The sequence below is a fragment of the Aquarana catesbeiana genome, linkage group LG05, assembly GCF_042186555.1.
Source record: "Aquarana catesbeiana isolate 2022-GZ linkage group LG05, ASM4218655v1, whole genome shotgun sequence".
NCBI lineage: Eukaryota > Metazoa > Chordata > Amphibia > Anura > Ranidae > Aquarana > Aquarana catesbeiana.
Window position 1 is genome coordinate 356,334,617 of NC_133328.1, and position 25,193 is coordinate 356,359,809.

Sequence of the window (25,193 nt, forward strand, 5' to 3'; positions counted from 1 at the left end):
GGAGGATTTCCTCATCCCCCCCGAATGTGTGGATGGGGGAATTTAGTCAGTTTTTTTTTCATTTAACCCGCTATGGCCAGCTTTACTCCTATCACCCTGCATCATATATGTGCAAGCTATCATGAAACTTTATATACACTGAATTGAAACACAGCTGCCATAATTGTGTGAAGCTATTACATCTGTGTGACAAATTAACTGGGGTTTCAAGCATACAGTGCTCGAACATACTGTTGCTGTACTCTATACCATTTGTATAATGTATGACTGCACCCCTTCCCATTTTTATTTTCTAAACATCTAGTTAAAATGGTAGTAAACCCACTTTTTCATCTTTTACCTACAGGTAAACCCGTAATAAGGCTCACCTGTAGGTACTGTGAATATCTCCTAAACTTGCACTGTTTAGGAAATATTCAGAGTCTATGTAGCTGGTGACGTAACAGATGCATGCGTTCAGAAGGCACGGCATACCGTGCCAGGCCTTTACAGCCCGTGCCCGGAAGGAAGACCAAGCAAAGATGGAAGCCTTCTCAGCAGTGGCAGCATGACACTGGAGGGCTTAGTTTTTAGGCACTTCTATTATAATGTCCCAGTATGCAATGCATACTACCACATTATGACATTGCCTTGTAGGGGATTTTTTTTTCTTTTTAACTGCAGTTTACTACCACTTTAAATCTATCAGATTAAATGGAAAAAAATAAAATGCATTTATTTTTCCCATGTCTTGCTTTGTTTAACGTCTTCCCGACCAGCGCACGCCGATATACGTCAGCAGAATGGCACTGGTGGGCAAAAGGGCATACAGGTACGTCCCTTTTAAGAAGCAGCGCTGCGGGCCTGCTGCGTTGGCCGTGACCTCAGGTCCTGCGGACTCGATGTCTGCCGGGTGCCCGCGATCATGTCACAGAGAGGTAGAACAGGGAGATGCTTTTGTAAACAAAGCATTTCCCCGTTCTACCTAGTGACAGGACAGAGATCACTGCTCTCTGTCATCGAGAGCAGTGATCGCTGTCATGTGTGTTGTAGCCCCTCCCCCACAGTTAGAATCACTCCCTAGGACACACTTAACCCCTTCATCGCCCCTTAGTTGTTAACTATTTCACTGCCAGTGTCATTTACACAGTACTCAATACATTTTTATAGCACTGATCACTGTAGAAATGACAATGGTCCCAAAATAATGTAAAAAATGTCCGATGTGTCCGCCATAATGGTGCAGTCCTGATAAAAATCACAGATCGCCATCACTAATAATAAAAAAAATTAAAATGCCATAAAACTATCCCCTATTTTGTAGACACTTATTGCGATTTTTTTTTTTACCAAAAATATGTAGAAGAATACATATTGGCCTAAACTGAGGACAAAAATTGTTATTTTATATATTTTGTGGGGATATTTATTATAACAAAAAGTAAAAAATAATGCGTTTTTCTCAAAATTGTCGCTTTTTTTTGTTTATAGCGCAAAAAATAAAAACCGCCGAGGTGATCAAATACCACCAAGGATGGGAAAAAAAGGATGTCAATTTTGTTTGGGTACAATGTCGCACGACCGCTCAATTGTCAGTTAAAGCGACGCAGTGCCGAATAGCAAAAAGTGCTCTGGTCAGGAAGGGGTAAATCCTTCCGGGTCTGAAGTGGTTAATTGGCAAAACCGTTAATATCCACCCTAAAATCTATTCATCAAATCCTGAGTATAGAATTAGAATCCCACAAAAGTTGAATTTTTATATGTAACATAGCAGAGTCATAACATCAAAGACAAAGCCTTTCCCACTGGAAGTTTTTTTTTTGTGCATTACATTATACCACGCAGGGCCGGTGCTACCACTAGGCAAACTAGGCAGCCGCCTAGGGCGCCCAGCTACTGGTGTTCCTACTCTCTTCTCTCTGCAGCAAGCAACTAAGTCTCAGCATCAGCAAACAGCCGCCGCTCCGTTCGCACATAGTGTCAGAGGCACATAGTGTCAGCGGCGGAGGACTGTGTCTGTGTCCCGACCCCCGAATGAATGGAAGCAAGCAAACATTCATTGATGGGCGCTGGGTGGCTGCATTTGATGGGCGCTGGTGAGGCTGCATTTGATGGGCGCTGGTGAGGCTGCATTGGTGGGCGCTGGTCAGGCTGCATTTGATGGGCACTTCATTAAAAAGGTGGGGTATACATGGGCAGGGCCAAGGGGGTGGAATCAGGGTGGAGCCGGGGGGGCAGCAAAATGAGGTTTCGCCTAGGGTATAAAAAATCCTTGCACCAGCCCTGATACCACATGCAAGTAAATGGAAACTGTGTAAGTCGATATTTAACTCAGGGCTTAAAAACTCTCTGGTGATCTGGTCAGCAGTTCCACTAGCTGCCGTTGGGACCAGCCTGTGCTTTCCATTCATGCCCAGTGTATGCAGTGTCACTAGGTGGCTCCAGGTGCTGCTGTGCTGAGCCTTTGCTCTCCATTCATTTCCATTGCACACAGTGTTGCCAGTTTTCACTGTGACTTACTTCCTCTGCTCTGCTCTTTCCCACCAATCTTGTTGTTAATTAGTGGCTATACATATTGAGGTCAGAGCTTTTCAGTGCACAAATCCTCAGGCCACGAGCCATGCCAACAATGCAAGAGCTCTGCCATGACATCCTGATCAATGCTAAGGATGATATCAGCAAGGTGAGAGTGGCATGTGGGGTCCCTGGTGACCAGGGCAGTCCTTTTTTGTGGGAACCGTGGTCACCTCTTCCCAGCCTCTCTCATTCGTTTCAGGTACTGCAACTATTATAGTGACCACAGCTAAATGTCCGTGCCCCTGGCATCTCAGCACACAGACACTTTATCACACTCTTTATCATTATCACACAACCCCTCATCATCATCACATCCCCTCTGCCCCCTCATCATCATTACCACAGCCCTTGGTGCCGCCCCTCATCATCATCATCAAACCCACCCTGCCCTCCGTCATCAACAATATCATTCCCCTCCATGCCTTCTCATTATAATCAGCAAAGATCAAAAATGTGTTTGCCTCATTCCCACATTGATGCTCAGTAGGCTAAGACTATTTAAAGTGGTTGTAAACCTCAGACATGAGAAGGGAATAAAACACATCCCTTTATAGTGTATACAAACCTGCATTCAAAGCACCAAGATAGTTCTTCTCTGATCTCTCCTCTCTCTGCTATCTGCATGAGTAACTGGTAGCCTGCCCCCCCACCTCCAGCACACAGCCGGTGACTCACAGACGCAAGAGAAAAACTCACCCAAGCTCTACCACTATATAGTATAGTTGGTGTGTAGAGTAGTCGGTGCTCTGGCTAATTAAAAGATCCATAGAAAGTACAGGCTGGCAACTCGACAGCTTCTCCATAGAAAATATTTATTTAAGCATTACAGCAATAACATCATCCAAAAATGCTGACGCATTTTGGCCTTAGGCCTTCATCAAAAGCATAAAAATATGACAAAACAAGTATAAATAAGGGAAGCAGCCCTGTAAGGGTACGAAGGGCAAAATTCACTTAATTAAAAAATCAACCCATTAATTGGTTACAGGTGGAAATGACCAGACCTGGGCCAAACAAACACACACAAAAATAGGGGGTTTCAGCTAAGAGCACAAAATGTTAACCATTACAGTCCCACTGATACAACAGTGGAAGATTTACAATAAAAAAATCACTTATTGCTATACTTGAGAACATTATTTCAAAAAAAGGCTAACATCCATCCTAGTGTTCATACCCAATGGTATTCTGGTATATAACGTGTGTATCCACTACACCTCCCCTTGGAGCAGGGTGCGATCGGTATTTCCCCCTCTTGCAGACCGTTTAACATGTTCTAAACCAAAGATAGAAAAAGTATCAAGGTTACCTCAATGGTCTTAAAATGTTTAAATACATTAGAAATATTTTTGCCATTTGGATTGACAGTGTTATTATAGTGTTCAGAGACCCTGATTCGTAGGTGGCGAATGGTGCAACCCACCTACTGTATCTGACAAGCACTACATTCCACTACATAAACCACTGATTTATAGGCATGTGCATTCATTTTTGTCCGAATGCATTTTCGTCCGAATTTCAGGTATTTTCGTTAGGCAGAATCTGAAAAACGAAAGATCCGACATAAACAAATGCTTTATTTTCGTTTTTGTTGCTACAACAGTTCGATATAGATAGGAGATTCGACATGATGATAATAACAATCTGTGTCCATCAAACCTGTGGTCGAATGTGCCTAACCTTAACTCTATTAGTCCAAGATTATTCTACATAGAGAGAAAAGATTCGACGTAGGGGAGAAAAGATTTGACGTAGGGGAGAAAAGATTCGACGTAGGGAGAAAAGATCTATAAAAATAATGATGATGATGAATGTTATTGGCTGATTGTAACCAAAGAGGAGGAGCAGTAAAATAGCTAGAACTAAGTACACACATACTTTGGCTTATGGTGTCTGTTGAAAGTTCTAGAAGATTCGACAGAGCAGGTAAACTATACGGTGTCGTACAGTTTAACTGCTCCGTCGAATCTTCTTTGAACATTCGACAGACACCATAAGCCTTCAATGACAGATTCAACCTTAATTTGGATTTTCGGACTAATGCAATTTTTTACGAAAAACGAAATAAATAAAAACGAATTTCGGGAGTAATACATTTATTTTTCGGCCGAAAACGAAATTTCGAAACAAAATATTTCAGTGTGCACATGTCTACTGATTTAGAGCTGCAATTAATAAAATGTTTAAGAGTGTAAGTTTTGCCTGTGGAAAAAAGAGGTGACAGTTTTGTTTTTTCTGTGTCTTCTACATTGTCTACATGTGCTGGTGCCACAGGGAAAAGATCCAGTGCTACTTAACCATGTCCGTGGGGGATGATGAGGATGAAAAAGGCTAAGAGATAGGATAGATCCCAGTGTGGGAGCCCTTCTACTGGAAATACTATAACCCTGTTGTAAAATGTCATACAATGTCTTATCCGCATACAGAATGGGAAGGCACTTTTTGACAATTTGATTATATTGTTTAGAGTAAGTAGTAAATGTATTTTATTTCTATTACAATGGGACTGTCTTTTCATACTAGTGCTCTCTGCATTTTTTAGCATGCTACCTCTATCCTTTTTCTCCGCCTTGATCCTGCCATTATCAATCAAATGGTTTTTGTATCCTCGCCTCATTAGTCTATCTGAGACTACAGTACATTCTTTCTCATAATCTTCATAGGTCTGGTCATTTCCACCTGTAACCAATTAATGGGTTGATTTTTTAATTAAGTGAATTTTGCCCTTCATAAGGGCTGCTTCCCTTATATATGCTTGTTTGTAATGTCATATTTTTATGCTTTTGATGAAGGCCTAAAGCCGAAACGCGTCAGTTTTTGGATAATGTTATTGCTGTAATGCTTAAACAAATATTTTCTATGGAGAAGCTATTGAGTTGCCGGCCTGTACCCTCTATGGAACTCATAGACGCAGCTCTGTTTTTTTCTATATGAGCCTGTTAGAGGGGATGTGTCCCTTCCCTCCAATCAGCTATAAGACTTCATGGAGATTAGTGCTCTAACTCTACAGTGTGTGACATCAGACCCCACCCCCTGTCTTCTGCTGCTGAGAGACGCTGTGTAAAATGTATATTTTGGAAGACTGCAGAGGATAGGTGGCAGCAGATAAATGGGTACAACTTATGTACAAGGATTTATTTTATCTCTGGGTATCACCTGAGGTTTGTCACTGTACTGGGTATATGCAAGGGTTTGAACAATTTAACAGCTCCCACTTTTTTTGGAGCACTGACTCCTAGGTTTTTAAAGCCAGATCCTAGTTCTGCATGAGATTTTTCCTGGCCTGTTTTAGCACTTGAGAATGAGTCTGGTCTTATCGGGTTGAAATCAACACAAGGGTGTTTTTTGTTTTTTTTTTGTTTTCAAAAGATTTTATTAGAAGTAAAAAAGAAAAGTACATATACATATGAAGCAAAAAAAAAAAAACATAAAAAAAAAGTGTACATTCATGTTAAGATATAAGAACATTTTGTCAACATAGTGGCCCTTTGAATTACACTAGAAAGGTGCCATGTACTAGAAAAATAAAACAGGAAAGAAAAGCAAGAAACAGAAAATAAAAGGTAAAAAAAACACAGCATTATTAAATCTGAACAGAAAACGGTCAGTCTTGAAGCCTGAATAGGAACCACGGATTCCATTTGGCATCAAATGCAGGGATAGAATCATGTAGGGTATGAAATATTTTCTCGGTTACCATCATACAATCGATGCGTGAGATAATTTGTGCGAACGGGATCGCAGAGGATTTCCAGTGAAGAGCGATGCCCCAAAGCATAGCCACACAGATTGAGTGGATTAACCTCATCAGGGGTCTGTTAATATCAGGGATATCTTGAAATAAAATGCAATGATGGAAAGTGAGGTTGATAGGATTTCCTACTAGTTTGTCAATCAATTTTAGTACCTCCTTCCAGGTGGGTTGTAGTTTTTCACATTCCCAGAATATGTGTATGTATGAGCCTGAGTGGGTGCAACCTCTGAAGCACCTGGGAGAAGCCTGCGGATAAATCTTGTGAATACGGGCAGGGGTATAATACCATCTCGTCATGAGTTTAATGGCTGTCTCTCTAATAGTTAGGGATTTTGAGCATTTGCGTATGTTTAACCAACCCCTATCCCAGTCTACGTCCCCTTGGTCTAGGGCTAGTTCTCGTTCCCATTGAGATCTATACTTCAAGGTCGGAGTATCTTCAACCGATTCTAATGATCTATAAATTTGTGAGATAAGGCCCTTTTGACGAGGAGCCGTGTGGCACGAAACCTCGTATGGTGTCGTATTCTCTGCTGAGGGGGCGGTGTAATGTTGTTGAAAAAAATGTCGAATTTGAAGGAAACGGTAAAATTCTCTATCCGGGATATGAAAATGGGCCTTAAGTATTGAACATATAATAAACTTGGAGTCAACCAGAAAATTCCCCAGTGTGATCAGGTTATGTTGAGTCCACTCTCTGAATGACTCCGGGTGGTCATAGGCCGGGGGGAGTCTAGGATCTCCAAGATAGGAGGCTCCAAGAGGAGTATGAGAGGAGAGGTTGTACAAGAGTGTTTTTTAACAGGTTTTTATTTTTGAAAAATGCAGTAGATGCTCACATAACATGCATAATTTGTGCCTGAGGCATAACAGAAAGAGCTGCCAATATCTCAGTCAGAATTAAATAAACACATAGTCCCTCAATAGTTGGACTTTTAAAGGCAACCCAGTACAACTGTTAAGAAGTTATCAGAACAATCTTTATTTGGACAAATTCTAAAACTTGCTATTATAAAAAACTATTATGGCTGTAAATGTAGCAGAATGCTCCTTATTATTATTATTATTATTATTATACAGGATTTATATAGCGCCAACAGTTTACGCAGCACTTTACAATATAAAAAAGGAGACAATGCAGTTATAATACAACAAAATACAAGAGGATTAAGAGGGCCCTGCTCAGAAGAGCTTACAATCTAAGAGGGTGGGGCAGGTGGTACAACAGGTTGTAACTGTGGGGAATGAGCTGATGGAAGTGGTAGAAGATTAGTTGGAGACGTGATATGTTTTCCTGTAGAGATGAGTTTTCAGGGATCGCCTGAAGGTAGCAAGAGTAGGGCATAGTAGAACAGGTGGAGGTAGTGGGTTCCAGAGGATGGGAAAGGCTCTGGAGAAATCCTGGAGACGAGCATGGGAGGAGGAGACGAGAGAGCTTGAGAGTAGGAGGTCTTGAGAAGAGCGGAGAGGATGATTTGGGTGATATTTGGAGACAAGATTGGTGATGTAGCTCAGGGCAGAGTTGTGAATGGCTCATCAATATTTAATATTTATTATAGCAGTATTATGAATATTTGTACAGATGTATCAGCCCAAAACCCCACAAAAGACAAACATGTGAGGATTTTGGTTTGTTGATGGGAAAGAGGACCCAATGCATTTCAGAAAATTTGGGGGGGGGGGGGCAAGTACTGATGTATGGGGCCCGGGCCCCAACATGACCGCAGGAAGGCCCATGATACTCTCCTGGTCCCCCCAGTGTCCCCCTGTGTGCTCCCTCCAGTGTCCTCCTGTGTGCTCCCTCCAGTGTCCCCCCGTGTGCTCCCTCCAGTGTCCCCCTGTGTGCTCCCTCCAATGTCCCCCTGTGTGTTCTCCCTTCAATGTCCCCCTGTGTGCTCTCCCTCTAGTGTCCCCCTGTGTGCTCTCCCTCCAATGTCCCCCTGTGTGCTCCCTCCAGTGTCCCCCCATGTACTCTCCCTCCCCAGTGTCCCCAGTGTGCTCTTCCCCCCAGTGTCCCCCTGTGTGCTCTCCCCTCAGTGTCCCCCCGTGTGCTCTCCCCCCAGTGTCCCTCCAATGTCCCCCTGTGTGTTCTCCCTCCAATGTCCCCCTGTGTGCTCTCCCTCTAGTGTCCCCCTGTGTGCTCTCCCTCCAATGTCCCCCTGTGTGCTCCCTCTAGTGTCCCCCCATGTGCTCTCCCTCCCCAGTGTCCCCCCGTGTGCTCTCCCTCCCTAGTGTCCCCAGTGTGCTCTCCCCCCAGTGTCCCCCTGTGTGCTCTCCCCCCAGTGTCCCCCCATGTGCTCTCCCCCCCAGTGTCCCCCATTGTGCTCTCCCCCCAGTGTCCCCCATTGTGCTCCCCCCATTGTCCCCCTGTGAGCTGTCCCTCCCCAGTGGCCCCCGTGTGCTCTCCCTCCTCACTGTCCCCCCGTGTGCTCTCCCTCCTCAGTGTCCCCCTTGTGCTCTCCCTCCCCAGTGTCCCCCCCGTGTGCTCTCCCCCCAGTGTCCCCCCATGTGCTCTCCCCCCAGTGTCCCCCATTGTGCTCTCCCCCCAGTGTCCCCCATTGTGCTCCCCCCAGTGTCCCCCTGTGAGCTGTCCCTCCCCAGTGGCCCCCGTGTGCTCTCCCTCCTCACTGTCCCCCCGTGTGCTCTCCCTCCTCAGTGTCCCCCTTGTGCTCTCCCTCCCCAGTGTCCCCCCGTGTGCTCTCCCTCCCCAGTGTCCCCCGTGTGCTCTCCCTCCCCAGTGTCAGCCCGTGTGCTCTCCCCAGTGTCCCCCCATGTGCTCTCCCCAGTGTCCCCCATGTATTCCCCCCGGTGTCCCCCTGTGTGCTCTCCCCCCGTGTCCCCCATTGTGCTCTCCCTCCTCCAGTGTCCCCCTGTGTGCTTCCCCCCATGTCTCCCTGTGCAGGTGTGGCTTGAGTGTGGGCAGGGACACAGGGGGCCCCATGATCTTCTATTGCCCGGGGGTCCCGTGAGTTGTCAGTCCGCCCCTGCCCATAGCTTATCAATCAATAAATGATTGTTAAAGTGATACTAAACCCACAACAGTAAAATCAGTCTGTATATGCAGCATAGCATGCTTGTTATACTCACTGTGGAACTTAAGGGGTTAATCCTCTGCATTGTGTAAAAAGCCTGTTTTATGCTGTATGCACAGATCCTCCTCCTCCTGCACTGTCTATCTGGGGATGGCCAGCTAACACAGGCAGGGTAGCTGACCTGCATATGCTCAGTTGCGTCTTTTATGCTGGAGAGAACATTTACTTCTCAGAGATAGCCAGGTCACATGATATTGGCATCACACATGTGGGCGCGTATATAGACTGTAGTGGAAATCTCCTCCTACCTGAACTCTCAGCGCTGGAGAAACTGTGCAGTTTATCACGTGACCGTGGTATACAGATCATCCAAAAAGATATATAGTGGCAGTATTTTAATGTAAAAAGAAGATTTATAAGCTGTGGGCACTGTGGGGGGGGGCGGATGAACTATTTTCATATTACTGGGTTTAGTAACACATTAAGTAGCTCACTGTTTTCTGCAGTGTATGAAAGATGGAGATACAAATGAAGGAAGATTTGCCTTACTTGTGAGGTAAATAAATAAAAAAAAATTCCTTTATGAGGCTGCTGCATCACCTAGTAACTGGTTTAAGGATATGTTTAAAGTGTCACGTAGGAAGCTTTGGATGTAATCTAAACCCGTTTAGGCCGAAAATGAGAAGTGCTCTATTGCTTTCATGGAAATGATTTTGGCCAGCTTTAAGAAATGATCACAAAAACACTTTCATGTAGAACCATTTATTTTATCAATCTTTAGATAATAAAGATCAGTATGTCAATAATCATCCTCTGTATAGAAAGAAAATTATTTCTTTTTCAAAATTTTACCACATCAGCTATAATAAACAACTTGGATAGAAGATCATTCATGTGTTTAATGACCCCCATCTGTTCATAGATTGGGTCATAATTTGATGGTTTCCCATCCCGTTGAATAGATTGTGATTTTCATTTTTGACCTGTTATCCCAAATACTGGGCTGAATGCTTGATCTGCAGGTATGAGGACTTCTTCAGATTCCCCTTCCTAATAAAGACTGATTGATAAATACCTGCATGTGTTTTCAGCTGGTTAATGAAAATGGATAACTTAAATGTAACTGTCAAACAAAATGTTAAAAGCTTGTACTCCAGTTCATGGGATTTTGCCAAATTATAACAATAACTACAGATAGAAAAGAAGAGCACACACCGCTCCAGTCAAATCTTCAGGTGCAAATGGATTAAAGGTGCAGACCCCGGCTCACCACCGTCCAATGTGAATAAAATGAAGAAATGGTCGCACTCTGAATATCCAAAAAATTTGCTTGATGTACCTTTATTGTCACGAGTGTATCAGACAAACGCAGGACAGGAGTTGACGCGTTTCACAAGCGATAGCTTGCTTGTTCACAACAAAAGACGTGTCTGATACACTCGTGACAATAAAGGTACATCAAGCAAGTTTTTTGTAAATTCAGAGTGTGACAATTTCTTAATTTTATATAACAATAACTAGATTGTAATGAGGTGCCCAGGGTTCAGGAGACCACAGAGGAAGGTCATTTATGTTATTTAGTCAATTTGGTGGTGGGGAGCTTTGTTATTTCATGTTGCCAAAGTTATTCCTCTTTGAGTGCATATAGAAAAGATGAAGATATGAGCTTTGAATGGATAGCAATGTTGGAAAGGAGAGACAGTGGGGTAGATTTACTAAAACTGATGCACTCAGAATCTGGTGCAGCTGTGTATGGTAGCCAATCAGCTTCTAACTTTAGCTTGTTCAATTAAGTTTTTGCAATAAAACCTGGATGCTGACTGGTTTCTATGCAGAGTTGCATCATGTTTTTGCAGTCTCCAGTTTTAGTAAATAACCCCTAGTATCACAAGCACAGGTAAATAAGTATAGATGGGTTTTACATGTAGCCCGCCTCAGACTTTCTCTAAACTATAAAGAGAGGTAGCATTACTAAAAGTAGCTAATATGTGTATTTATTTGATATTTATTGGGTTCAGATTTCATATAGGTTAAAACTAAATTTGAGCATACTAAGGTAACCTTGTCATAAAATATATTCAGGGGAATTCACAAAGATTGTTTAAGACATTTGTTTCTCTGTCAAATTCTGTCATGCCTCCATATGATAAATGCCCTCAGTTCAGCTATATTTCCTCCCTGGCACTGCACCTGTCAGACAGGGCAGCAGTGGAGAATTTTGTTCATGGGGAGTACACTAGTTACCGATCATGTCTGCTCCCCTTGACAGCTGGCAGTGGGCAGATCCTTAGCCAATATAACATCCTTAAAACCAGTAACAGGGAGAGGGTAGTGGTGGCAAATATACTACACTACTATACTATATACAGGGACAGGCACTCTGCCTGTCTCTATATGTCAAGTTAGAGAAGGTCCTAAGCTGGGCAAGATTCAAAGCATGTATGGGCAGGATGGATGAATGTACCCAATTGTGTCAATTGATCAACTTGGGTACAAACAGCCTGGCGCATTCTACATCCGATTATTGCTATCAGCTGTCATAGCCACTAACAATAATCACTGTGTTCTCCCAAGGGGATGGCTTATACCGCCCCAACCCCGCCCCCATCCTCCTGGGTTCAATAGGGTTCACTTACTAAAACTGGAGAGTGCAGATTCTGGTTCAGGGCTGCATAGAAACCAATCAGCTTCCAGATTTTTTTTGGCAAAGCTTAATTTAACAAGCTGAAGTTGGAAGCTGATTGGCTAACATGCAGAGCTGCACCAGATTTTGAACTCTCTAATTTTAGTAAATCAACTACAATGGCTCCTTGGGAGGTATTCCCTGTCAACACTGTCTGTGTTGATGGGGAAATCAAACTAATTTCTTTCTTGCAACCCGTGGTTGCAGGAAATACATTTTCTCCATCTATGGCTGGCCTTAATCACTTCTAGTTTCGTTATCTAGAAACTGGAAATAATTACTTTGTAATCTGATGCATTAAATGCTTACTTTGTAAATGTGGCACTATTAGGAACTGCCTGGTTCTGCCGCATGTGTCAGGAAAACTGATGAAATGGGCAGTAGGGATTTTTTAATCTGGCATAGGTCATTTTAAAGGGCCATAGCACCAAACAACGGTTGGTAGTGTTTTACTGAATTCCTCCATTTGTATTCTGAGCAATGTATGCAGTTAACAAATAAAATGACAATATTCAATATATGATTTCCTTTTTTACGTGCTGCCAAAGTTATCCAACAAAAGTGAGTGACAAAAGTAATAAGTAATTATATTTTTTTCTTATAAAAGTTTAAACCATGGTAATAAAAGGTGGCCATCATGAACACCCTTATCTGTGTGTAGTTTGTCCGAACCTATGTAGCTGTTATTTTTGCTGGATAGCTTTTACAGAGTGAAAATGTGAAAAGAACTAAACGCATGTGAAGCCCCAATATTTTAAAACTGAACTCTATACAAACAACTAAATTTAAAAAAGTGTTACAATGCTGCCATTACCCTGCCTGCATCCTGTTTTTTCAGGCACTAAAGAAAGCGCATCTGACTGATTAGGTCATGTCTCGGCGCACCCTGGCTACCAGTTCTGCCTCTTTTTCTCCCAGTCTAAGTACTACTGCACAGAGAATTAGAGGCCATTTGCTGTATAAAAATATTTTAAGGATTTATTTATGAATTCAAAGGTGCATTGTTATTTGCTTTCTTTGTTACAGTTCAGCCTTAACTCAGTATCAAAAGACAGTGTATTTGCAATAGTGGTTCTTTAACTCAAATGGCAACATGACAAAGTATATCATTAATAACATTTCAAAAGCTTCTAATGTTATATTATTTACCCATATAACACTATGATGAATTTTAAGGAATGCATCCAAAAAATGACCTAGCTGGGAATCCTTCCAAAAGACTCATTGCTGCATTATTGCAGTTAAAAGTCATTTCCTCCAAGAAATGAACCACACAGAAATCACCAGTTCTGTACTTTCAGACTTCTGTAAAATTTCTGCATCATTTACGGTAAGGGGTTGTTTCAGTAGAGCAGTGTAATTATACCATAGTCTATTTTAAGTCTCCTGTGCAGTTCCTTTGAATCAATGCACCTATTTAAGTACGATAGGACAATTATGTTGCAGCTTTCATGCCATTAGTCATTCTGCTTTCTGTCTAGATGAAAAGCAGCTAAAAACTCAACTCTGTTGGTAAGTTCTTGGCTGGCAGCTCTTTAAATCGCCATTTTTCAACACTCAATATTGAAGAAAAGAGTTCACAATAATATTATTAAATGAAATAGAAATAGAAGAACAGTATGTATTTATACTAGTTGTTAGTGGTGTAATGGCAACGTGCTAAAGTGTAGAACACAACAAATAAAGCAAGTAATTTACCACTTCATCATTGGCAATTGCATTCTGTAAGTCAAAATACACATGAACGGATTGCAGTAATTAAGCCTTAAGTATGAAATACAGCTACAATGGAACAGTATCCCAAGATCACCAGGCAATATATTGGAGCGTACAAAACATAATAAAAAGATGTAGGAGCAATGCTAGTACTGAAGCAATTTATAAAAAAGTACCTTGATTTAGTTCAAGGCATTTCATTTGGGATACAAATAAATTGGTATGATAATTTAAAGACGGGTCTATAAACTTTAAAATGATTTTGCTTTTCTTTATTGGTGCTAAATGTTTTTTACATATGTTGTTCCAGTCTTTTGATACTTCATCAGCTGGTTATTAAGAGTGGTCAGCAATAATCAATCTTCCTCCGTTTCCCTATTGCTTAACTACTGGCATTTTTTCTTTTCCCAGATTTCCTATGCTAAAGTAATTTAGCCTGCATCAGGAAAAAAGGGTGTAGGCAGGTAGAGTCCCCCATTAAGGGTTGCTTCTCTTAGTGGAGGAGTGCTGACGTTGGGTGACATTTTATATATGGCCTCTTAGAAAGGAGAGGTCAGCTGAGGGGTAGAGGATGTTTCAGGGAACTCAAGTTATGGACTGATATCTTCTGAGTACCACCTTGTTCTTACACTAATTTACAAGCTATTTGGAAAAGTTATTACTATCATTTTGCACTGTTGTTATATAGCTTGAAAGTAGAGAGATAACTTTTGAAACAAGAAGCCTCTGTGTGGTGTTCTAATGGAAGTAGTGTGTTAAGTACCTGTGGGTGAAGAGTGGTGTGCTTTACTAATGCAAACCTGGTCGACTTTGGAGTGGGTGGTGGTGGATGAAAAGGAGTGGGTGATTGGCTCTGGAGTAGATGGTGATGGAGGAAAAGGAGTCCCCCTCCTGATGGTGAGCGAGAATGCCCTCATGTACCAAGGGTCAGGTGGCCCAGCTCTTTGTGGCTCATGGGCCCTGGGAGGTCTGGAGCTTCTGTCTGGACAACTTTTAAAAAATAGGCCTGTGCTCCAGGTGTGAAGGGGTTAATGGTGCAGTAACTAGGAGGAGGGGGAGAGGTCTAGGACCAATATCCATGCATCTGAAGAGTGTGTGGCAAAACTTGCTCTGCAACCCTGTATGTAAAGGCAGAATCAGCTGCATGTGTTGGAAATAAGCTGGGGTCCCTCTTACACTGGGAAAGGGTTACTGTATGTATCAACAGGTATATTTTCACACTTAAAACACTTCCAATAATATAATTAACAGACCAAAAGGAAACAAATAAGAGAAATTAATTGTTGGGGTTTACAAAAAATACTCATTGTTGCATTGATTTATATTTCTGATTATTGGTGGGGTTGCAAGGTATATAATAGCAGGTACCACCATTTATTAGGATGTAGAAATGTCTCCCTAACTCACGCTCTAGTGAGATGTCTGTCTGTCCATGGCCACACTTGGTTAAAATGAGGTTTAAGCAATCTTTTGCTGAATCTACTCTAAGTTATCTCTCCCTTGCCATTACTTTTTTTAGCTGGGTATTAACACCCTTACACTATATAAATCATTATTTTACCTGTTCTATTTGTGCATTCATTGTGTCCAATGAGAAATGAGTGTTGAGGGTATGTTTTAAAGGAAATACAGTTGGGTTATGACTTAAAAAACACAAGTAGGTTGTTCACTTTCCAGGATAATTTTCACTTTACAAAGGAATTTTCCTTAGTTTTATTAATTAGGTAAAAACTGCTGATTTTCTTCATCCAATCATGCTCTAGAAAAAAAAATACAGTTTTTTTTCTTTGTTTCCATTGCACGTCATTGGGTGGGTGTTCTTGTAAAGTAAATCTCAACCACAATTACTAAGCTAAAGGAAAATCCCCTTGCAAAGTGAGCAGCCTATTTGCCTTTACAAAAAACAACCGTGTCTCTAAACAACCATAGATAACTGCAGACAGCTCTATGTTTTGTTTGTCTGCTAGTCTTTTGTTGTAGAAAACACAGTGCTGAAAAGCATTTAGTAAAAAGGGACAAATTCATTATATGCCCTTGAGGATTGTTTATGCATCTGCAATCCTTTTGTTATTTCTTTTTATATTTAGCGTAACATACGAGACAGAATAATATACTCTTGTTTCATGTTTTTTGCAGTAACAGTGGTCCTATTTGCTGCTTTAAGACGACAGAGAAAGAAAGAACCTTTGATTGTTTCTAAAGAAGACATAAGGGATAACATTGTGAGTTACAATGATGAAGGAGGTGGAGAGGAGGACACTCAAGCCTTTGATATTGGTACGTTGAGGAACCCTGAAGCCATAGAAGATAGCAAATTGCGCAGGGATATTGTTCCAGAAACACTCTTTTTTCCACGTCGAACTCCATCGGCAAGAGACAACACTGATGTCAGAGATTTCATCAACCAAAGGTTAAAGGAGAATGACCTGGATCCAACAGCGCCCCCTTATGACTCCTTAGCAACATACGCATATGAAGGCAATGGTTCAGTGGCAGAGTCTCTAAGTTCCCTGGAATCTGTCACTACAGATGGTGATCAGGACTATGACTATCTGAGTGACTGGGGGCCACGTTTTAAAAAACTAGCAGATATGTATAGTGGTGCAGACAGTGACAAAGACTCATAATATATTGCCTTTTTGCTTTCCAGTTTTGGAAAAGAAAACAGCATTTAAAAAAATGAGGAGTACCTACATGGGTGGCTCTCTACCTGAGCCATCTGCTCATCCAGTTGTTTAATATTTGAAAATCGTGCAGATTTATTGTTGGAGACTTTTTATAGTAGACTTTATGAGCTTCCAAGAGGCATTTTTTCATTTGTTGCTTTGCTTTTTTATATATTACCACAATTTAGTCAACCCTTTTTATCTAATCAGTCTTATAAACACTAGGAAAGGGAGGAAGAGCAATATTTGTACACAGTCTACTCTCATTAAAATACCTATTTGTTTCAGTTACCATAACCAATCACGTGTTCCTTTGTGCACCAATGGCAATTGAACCCACTGAATGTCATGTGATTATGATGTTTGGAGATTTTTAAATAATAGCCGTATTGGTTTGGCTAAAAGCCTTAAAATCTACTTAGCCATTTTAAGAGGGTCTTCCTCTTTACCCAGTGGTTATGTATGAAGTCAACAAAAGGATCTAAGCAAACGAAAGAACTGAAAGTGGATATTTAATGTTATTTTAACTTGTAATGAGCAAATCTATTAGAACTCACTGGTTTGGCAAGCTTCACCGTTGACATTTTGCCTCTGAATGTGTTGTGTCTCAGTTTGAAAAGAAGACCCACCTGGACTTTTTTCACATTTTGATATTTCTGTTACTGAATCACTTAGAAAAAGATCCTTTCTTTTCCCTTTAACAGCTGTGAGAAGGCAATACCAGCTGTCATATGTAAAACTTTGTGAAATACAAAAATAGGTTGACATTGTTTCTGTACTGAATATCACCGAAAGTGTTGTAGAATTCTATACAGCTGTAACAAGAGTCTGATCAGGAAGTTTCACATTAAAATGCAAGAGTAGGAACAGGAACATTATCTACAGTTGCTATTGTTCTGGGTGAGGTAGTATTAGAAGTTGCGTAAGAGACCTAACAGGATACACATCCTGCAGTTTATATACACCAAAAATTTTTAATATTGTTGCTGTATAATTTGACTAATGTGTTACAAGAATGAAACCTCTTGGACAGGCTTGTTCTGAATGTTATAAAAACAAAACTGGGATATGAGCAGTATTATTACCATTAATGAGACCATACATGTTATCTACTGATCAGTGTTAATTTCAGCTATTTGGTATGATTTCAGTGTAATTTTTGTTTTATTTAAATAATTATAAAGCCGTTGTTTTGATATAAACTGCGTATGTAATATGAATTATTATGGGGTTTTGTTATAGTGGACATTATATGTCACTGCCCACTCAGCGTGTTAGTGAAAAAAAATTGACCCATGGCATCCTTTTGACTTTGCTCACTACTGGTTTAAATTAAGCATTCACATAATGTTAATGTACTGCCAAGATATGGAGGCTGCTATTGTTGACCTTTTCCTGGTTATGCAAGTTGCTATGATCTTCAAACTTGCCCTGGGTCAATGACTCAGAAAGAGCTGAAGCCACCTAATTAACAGAAGAGCCAGCAAACTAACTTGTTCTGATAGCAGCCTCCATATTTATGTGTTCACTTTAAAGTACATCTAAAGACTCCTGTGTGGCAGTCTAATCAGGCTCCAAATCCAGTTACCATGATGCACAAGCCTCATAAAGTTTAAAACATGTCTTTTACCACCTCTTAGGTGAGCCAAATCCTCCTCTCTTTGTTCCTCACATGCTCCTGCTCCCAGACACTGCACCTCACAGTGGAAAGGTTTCAGCAGCAGAGGCAGTCCTGTCAATTCAGAAAGTATTCGACATGAGAAAAAATGTAGTGGGCAGGACTAGGTGTGGCCAGCTACATGCCCGTTAATCAACTGTGAAAATGCTGATAGTCATGCCCCCTGCAATGTCTGCTCATCCCACTGTAGAGCAAGCTGACCCAGTCTGCATAAGGGTGCTTTGAATTTTAGGAGCAATGCAGTGCATTGTAATCCCATCACAGCAAGCTTGTCAGATGGACTAAACTGGTAGAATTACCAGGTATTTGCAGAGAAAATTGAGTACTGTCCGTGATACTTTTTTTATTTGCACTAACATACAATTTTTCAGGACAAGCTTTCGGGGTATGTCCCCTTCTTCAAGGTCCAAGCAGTACTGACTCACAAATTTTTAAGCAGAATGTTAAAGGAGAAAAAAAAAAAAAGAGAAAACCAAACACATACAAATCAATGGTAATAAAGATAGCAGCAGAGTTAGTGAGATAGATAAGACAGAGGGAGAGCTAGGGGGGAATGGGGGGGGGGGGGGGAATGCTAGTCACAGAGCGGTCGTAAAACTTTAGCATAATGTGTAAGGAAACCAATATCTAAATTCAGGCCATTATTCTTCGTGTCAAAAAGAAGTATCATTCTTAGTTCAAACGTTTTCCTTTCCTGGATAGTTCTGAAATTCCCTTTAAGAACTAAGACATTGAGGTCTTCTATAGTGTGGTCCGATTGTGAGAAATGATGTCCCACAGGTGTGCATAAACTGTCTTCTTTATGTTCTTTGATGGTATGTCTGTGCAAATTCATCCTCGCTTGCAACTTCTGTCCTGTTTCACCAACATAAGATCCTTTGCTGCACCTTTTGCATTGGATGAGGTACACAACATTACTTGAGGTACAGCTGTAAGATCCCATGATATTGAAGGTCCCATTTGTGTGTGTAACACTTTTGGATAGATTTATCTGGTTGCATAGTTTGCAGCGTTTTTTATTGCAGGGTTTGCTTCCATTATTTGTGACTTCATGATCAGAGTGAAGTTTCCTGCTGATTAGTTTGTGTCTGAGGTTGGGTGTTGTCTGAAAGCCAATAATGAGGGTTGTTGGAATATTCCTTTCAGAGTTTCATCCTCTGTTATAATGGGTTGTAAATCTTTGATTATCTTTTTGATCCCTTCAAGTGCTGGGTTGTATGTGGTGACTAGAGGTACTCGGTTATTTGTTTTTTTCTCTGTAGAAAAAAACAAATAACCGAGTACCTCTAGTCACCACATACAACCCAGCACTTGAAGGGATCAAAAAGATAATCAAAGATTTACAACCCATTATAACAGAGGATGAAACTCTGAAAGGAATATTCCAACAACCCCCATTATTGGCTTTCAGACAACCACCCAACCTCAGACACAAACTAATCAGCAGGAAACTTCACTCTGATCATGAAGTCACAAATAATGGAAGCAAACCCTGCAATAAAAAACGCTGCAAACTATGCAAACAGATAAATCTATCCAAAAGTGTTACACACACAAATGGGACCTTCAATATCATGGGATCTTACAGCTGTACCTCAAGTAATGTTGTGTACCTCATCCAATGCAAAAGGTGCAGCAAAGGATCTTATGTTGGTGAAACAGGACAGAAGTTGCAAGCGAGGATGAATTTGCACAGACATACCATCAAAGAACATAAAGAAGACAGTTTATGCACACCTGTGGGACATCATTTCTCACAATCGGACCACACTATAGAAGACCTCAATGTCTTAGTTCTTAAAGGGAATTTCAGAACTATCCAGGAAAGGAAAACGTTTGAACTAAGAATGATACTTCTTTTTGACACGAAGAATAATGGCCTGAATTTAGATATTGGTTTCCTTACACATTATGCTAAAGTTTTACGACCGCTCTGTGACTAGCATTCCCCCCCCCCCCCCATTCCCCCCTAGCTCTCCCTCTGTCTTATCTATCTCACTAACTCTGCTGCTATCTTTATTACCATTGATTTGTATGTGTTTGGTTTTCTCTTTTTTTTTTTTCTCCTTTAACATTCTGCTTAAAAATTTGTGAGTCAGTACTGCTTGGACCTTGAAGAAGGGGACATACCCCGAAAGCTTGTCCTGAAAAATTGTATGTTAGTGCAAATAAAAAAAGTATCACGGACAGTACTCAATTTTCTCTGTCACAATTGCACTAATACGGCTACAATCAAATCAGGTATTTGCAAGACTTTTCAGGGGGAAAGACACATTTTTCCTTTTACTAGGAAGCCACAGTTCTTCGTTTGGATAGCTCAGCTGCAGCACTGATCTTGGTCTGCTGACCATGTAATGCAATGAGGGTGATTTCCTAAAAGAGAACATGCTCACTTTGCAAGGGAGTTTTTATTTTGTAAGGACATTTTCACTTAGCTTGGTGAATGTGGTGAAGCTATGCTGACTTCAATCATCTAATAATGTGTAAGAAAATATTTGTTAATTTTTTCATTTTCTTTGCAATAAATTGGGTATTCTTTGCATAGTGAATTTTCATCATATTTTTTCACCATTAGTGAAAATTTCCATAAAAAATGAACATGATTTACTCTTGTAATAAATCAACCCCATTAAGTCAGTTTCCAGGACAAGAAAAAAAGCTAAAGCCTTACTGAAGCTTAAGCCATCAGATGATGGCACCTCAATAATATCATTCACACAGGAAAAACAAGGCCCACGCAGGGGCATACAATATTACTGGTAGGTCTATTAAGTTGAAGTGGAAATGGATTAAGGGTTCATTTACACTTGTGGTTATGGGGTTGCAAAAACACTTTTTGAGATGAATTTTTTGTTTCTATATTCTTTAAATAAGGGGGGTCAAGGTGGATAGGAGATGGGGTAAACCTCTATCACTCAGCATCCTGTCTCCTCCTCTGTAGGGATACTGGTCTCAGATTATCTACAATAGACCTATACACTGCAGAAAATGTAATCATGCCAGCAAAACCACTTCAAAAATTTGTCATGAGTACCTTGATCAAAAGAGATAAGATCCTCCATTCTGTTTATTTCCCTGACCTTAGACAGCCACATAATGTAGCAATGAAAGGGGTTGAGTCTGTTTCCAGAGATTAGGTATGTGGCTTTTGGCTGCGTTAAACAAGTGGGATAACACAGATTGCTTATAAGTCTTCCACTGCATGGAATGATGGTGCAGAAGGAACCAGGCTGGGTCCAGGGTGATTTGGTGTTCTGTAAATTTTTGAGAGACTCGTCTTATTTCAGCCCAGAAAATTCTGAAGTCGATCGCATGCCCAGAAAACATGCAGGATATCTCTGAATGGTGTCTACACATCTCCAGCAACAGTTTGCTGAAAGTGGGTGTAGGCGGTTAAGTTTAGCCAGAATCAAGTACCATCTCATCAGAATCTTGTAATTCAGTTCTTGACATTTGGTACAGATGGAGACTTTATGAGAAAAAAAAAGTATTCAATTGAGTTGTTCAGGAGTAAATGTCAACTGAAGGTCACGTCCCCCGTGGCAATGAAAGGTGGTTTAATGTCCTTGGGGGGAGCGTTGATGATATTGTACATGAGCTAGATAGAGTTTCTCAGCAGGGTGGCAGCCACACACTCTTTCAAAGGGGGTAAGGTCCCATTTAAATGCTGACGCAGGAGGAAGTGTGGTTAGGAAATGAGAAAGTTGTGTGTTTCACCAGAAGTCCAAGGACTGAAGTTGAGGATGAACAGGCAACGTACCAATCATGGGCCAAGAGTTCCCCATGGTTAGCTGAGCAAAAAATAATCGGGCAACCGCAAGCCTTTTAAAGCAGGGTTTATCAGACCAGGTTGGAAGAAAGGTTTTCCAAGGATAGGGAACGTGGGGAAAGACATTCAGAAATCCCATCCATGGGAAATACATTCCTGCAAAGCTTTCAAGTTGCTCCAGTGGTTGGTGGGCCTTAAGGTCTATGGGGACATCATCAGAAGCACCATAAACTGAACTATTGATGCAGCCTGTTCTATCATGACCCACTGCTTAAACTGATCATGTCAACACCAGTCTATCATTCTGGTTAAATGACATGCGGTGTAGTATCCAATGAAATCTGGAAGAAGGCTGCTTCCAGTCTCAAAATCCTGGGTCACAAGGTTTAAGGGTTTAAGGGTCACAAGGAACTGTGAAAACTGCCTGTTCAAAGTCTGAATAAAAGAGGTTAGGACATAGATTGAAAGGGCTTGGAAGGGATACAAAATGTGTGGCATAAAATTCATTTTCAGAATGTTACAGCAACCAAACCAGGAGAATGTCCCTGTATGCCACGCTATTAAGTCTCTTAATCGACCAAAGAAGAGGAGGAAAATTTATTTGGAAGGTCCTCGATAAATCCGCAGGGAGGTGAATTCCAAGATATTTAATGTGTGAATTAGACCACAGAGGCCTCTTTCACACGGACTGTCCGTTCAGGTCCGCCTGTCATTTTTTTGAGGCGGACCTGAACGGACACTCCATGGAGGTTTATGGAGCGTCAGATGTCAGTGGTGACATGTCCGCTGACATCCGACCCGCTCCGATCCGAAAAAGTGTAACAGAGGAAAAACCTACTTTTCCATCTGTTTTCGGATCGGATCGGGTGACGACGGACTCTACGGTCCGTCATCACCCTATCCCCCATAGGGGAGAGCGGCGCTCTGACAGGTCCGTCTGACCTGTCATCTTCCTGCTCAGCGGGGATCGGTGGAGCGTTCCCCGCTGAGCAACCGGATGTTCACGGGGCGGATCATCACTGATCCGCCCCATGTGAAAGAGCCCTTAAACGGAATGCTCTGTTGTAAGTGCTGAAACATTGAGTCCCGGAGGGAGAAATTGAGGGCTGCCGATTTTTGATAGTTTATTTTAAAGTTGGAGAGGGAGCTGTAGCAGCTCATCTTCTCTAGGAGGTTTGGAAGTGACACAAGTGGATTTGTTTAAAAAAAATAAAAAGATATTCCATATATGCGGCAATTTTGAGATGAAAGCCAGGGTGTACTACTAGGCCATGTTCGGATTGAGCTGGATCCAATGCTGAAGCAGCTCCAGGGTCATGATGAATATAATTGATGATAGGGGCATGCTGCTGCATCCCATTTGAAATAGGAAAGGGGGATGAAAGTTCCCCTTTGATTTGAACTTGTGCCATGGGATGGGAATAAATGGCTGTAAGGTAGGATAACATTCTGTCTCCCAGGCCTATATGACGTAGTGTCTGCTCCATCAAGGACCAGCTCACTCAGTCAAAGGCCTTCTCTGCTTCTGTGAATAGTAGCATCAGAGACGTTGACCTGGACCAAGCGAGCTGAATTAGAGCTAGGGCCTTCAAGGTATTGTTTTGTGCTTCTCTTGTGGGGACAAAGCCCACCTGATCTAGGTGAATAAGGTTGGGGATAAATTGTATCAGTCTGTTAGCTAATACTTTGGTAAACCCATTTGAGGTCAATGTTAAGCAAAGAGATGGGCCTGTAACTGGAGTATAGCAACTGATCCTTACCTTCTTTGGCTGTTACGGTCATGTGGGCTCAAAGGGGGTCCAAAGGGAAACACGTCTCTGGTCTGAGGGCATTGTATGCTCTCAGAAAATAAGGCGTCAGGGGTTGTGAGAAAATCTTATAGTATGTCAATGTAAAGCCGCCAGGTCCTGGCACCTTACCGGTTTTAGTCTGGGCCATTGCAGTAAAATTTTACCATAGTGATTGGAATATTGAAATGAGGTACCACTTCGGATGGCAGGTGAGGGCGTTTCACCTACATAAGGTATGTCTTAATAGCATCCAAGGACATCTTTGTAAGATCAGGGTGAACACTAGCATCAAGGTTATAGAGAGATTCATAATAGTCCTGAAAGATCTTTGCAATGGCATGTGAGTGAAAGTGTTTGGTCTGATTGTCATCTAGAATTTCCGAGATGTAAGAGCGGGCATATTGCCTTTGCGTGCCAGGAATTTCCCGCATTTGTTACAGTGCTCGTAATATGTTTGCCGACAGCAGACTGCTATCTCTTTGGCTTTGAACAGGTCACTGGATTTAACGTGTTCCCAGAGAACTGTCAGTTCCGGTAGAGCAGATGTTGCCAAGACTGCTTATGTACCATATACAATATCAGCAAAGAGCTGCTCCTTTACGAGCAATTCGTTCTTTCTTCAGGCTGGAGAAAATCTTGATCAGAAGATCACGAATGTAAGCTTTATGAGATTCCCAAAGAATTATGAGACTAGAGTACGTGTTATCATAGTCTGAAAAAAGAGGCAGAGTTCCTGTAATCCTTCCTCCTGGATTGTCGGATCCTAAAGCAGTGTGTCAATAAGTCGCCACTGCCAGGCCCCCGCAGAAGATGGGGAGATGTCTATATAGAGCCTTATTGGGGCGTGATATGATATTGTAGTGAAGCCTATGGTAGCCCTTCATACCTGTGGTAGAAAGCATGTGGGATCAAAAATAAATCTATCTATTTATAAGTGTGGTGGACATGAGAGCAGGCGGTATAGGCTCTTTGTGTTGGGTGTAGGACGTGCCAAACATCCACCAGCTGGTGGAGTCGTAAAGGTTTTTTGAGTCTTTTAAGTGCAGAAAACAAGATGTGAGATGCTCCGCGAGACATATCTACTGTCTGGTCTAACGTAAAGTTGAAATCTCCTCCGAGAATGAGGACCCCCCAGAGAACTCCAGCAGCTTCTCCAAAATTGATGCCAGAAAAGGTACCTGAACTGTGTTTGGCAGATAGAGATTTGCTACACAATTGGTGGCCGATCACCCCCTTAAGGAAAAGAGCTCTGTCATCTTGATCGCATCAGATATCATGGAAGTGCCTCTGAACTGAGGTATGAAGCAGAACGCTAACCCTTTTAGCCTTGTTAGTAGCAGAAGTAGTGTGATATACTGTTGGGTAATACCAGTTAGAGGATTTAGTGGTTTTACCCGGCTAAGATGCATTTTTACAGCCTCCCCGCTCTCAATAAGCTGCAAAAGCAGCACCTGGAGATGTACACATGCAATGGTCCCTCTCGCATTTGGCAGGCACTACTGCCCACCAAATGAGACCCATTCAAGTGAGTGAGGCCATGGTGCACCCG

At 41.7% G+C, this 25,193-nt stretch overlaps 1 protein-coding gene across 3 annotated transcripts in view; it reads left to right on the forward strand.

Annotated features, from left to right (window-relative positions):
• The window catches only part of LOC141144830 (cadherin-6-like), a 599,167-nt gene that overhangs the window by 554,394 nt on the left and 19,580 nt on the right, over positions 1-25,193 (forward strand). For 2 of the 3 annotated variants that reach the window (XM_073630890.1, XM_073630889.1), the window contains one exon: positions 15,878-17,609. The exons of the other annotated variant lie outside the window; for it this stretch is intronic. In XM_073630890.1, the coding sequence (XP_073486991.1) occupies positions 15,878-16,368 (491 nt within the window). In that variant the 3' untranslated portion in view covers positions 16,369-17,609. Of the gene's footprint in view, positions 1-15,877; positions 17,610-25,193 lie in introns of those variants that run through there. 3 annotated transcript variants of the gene reach the window in all.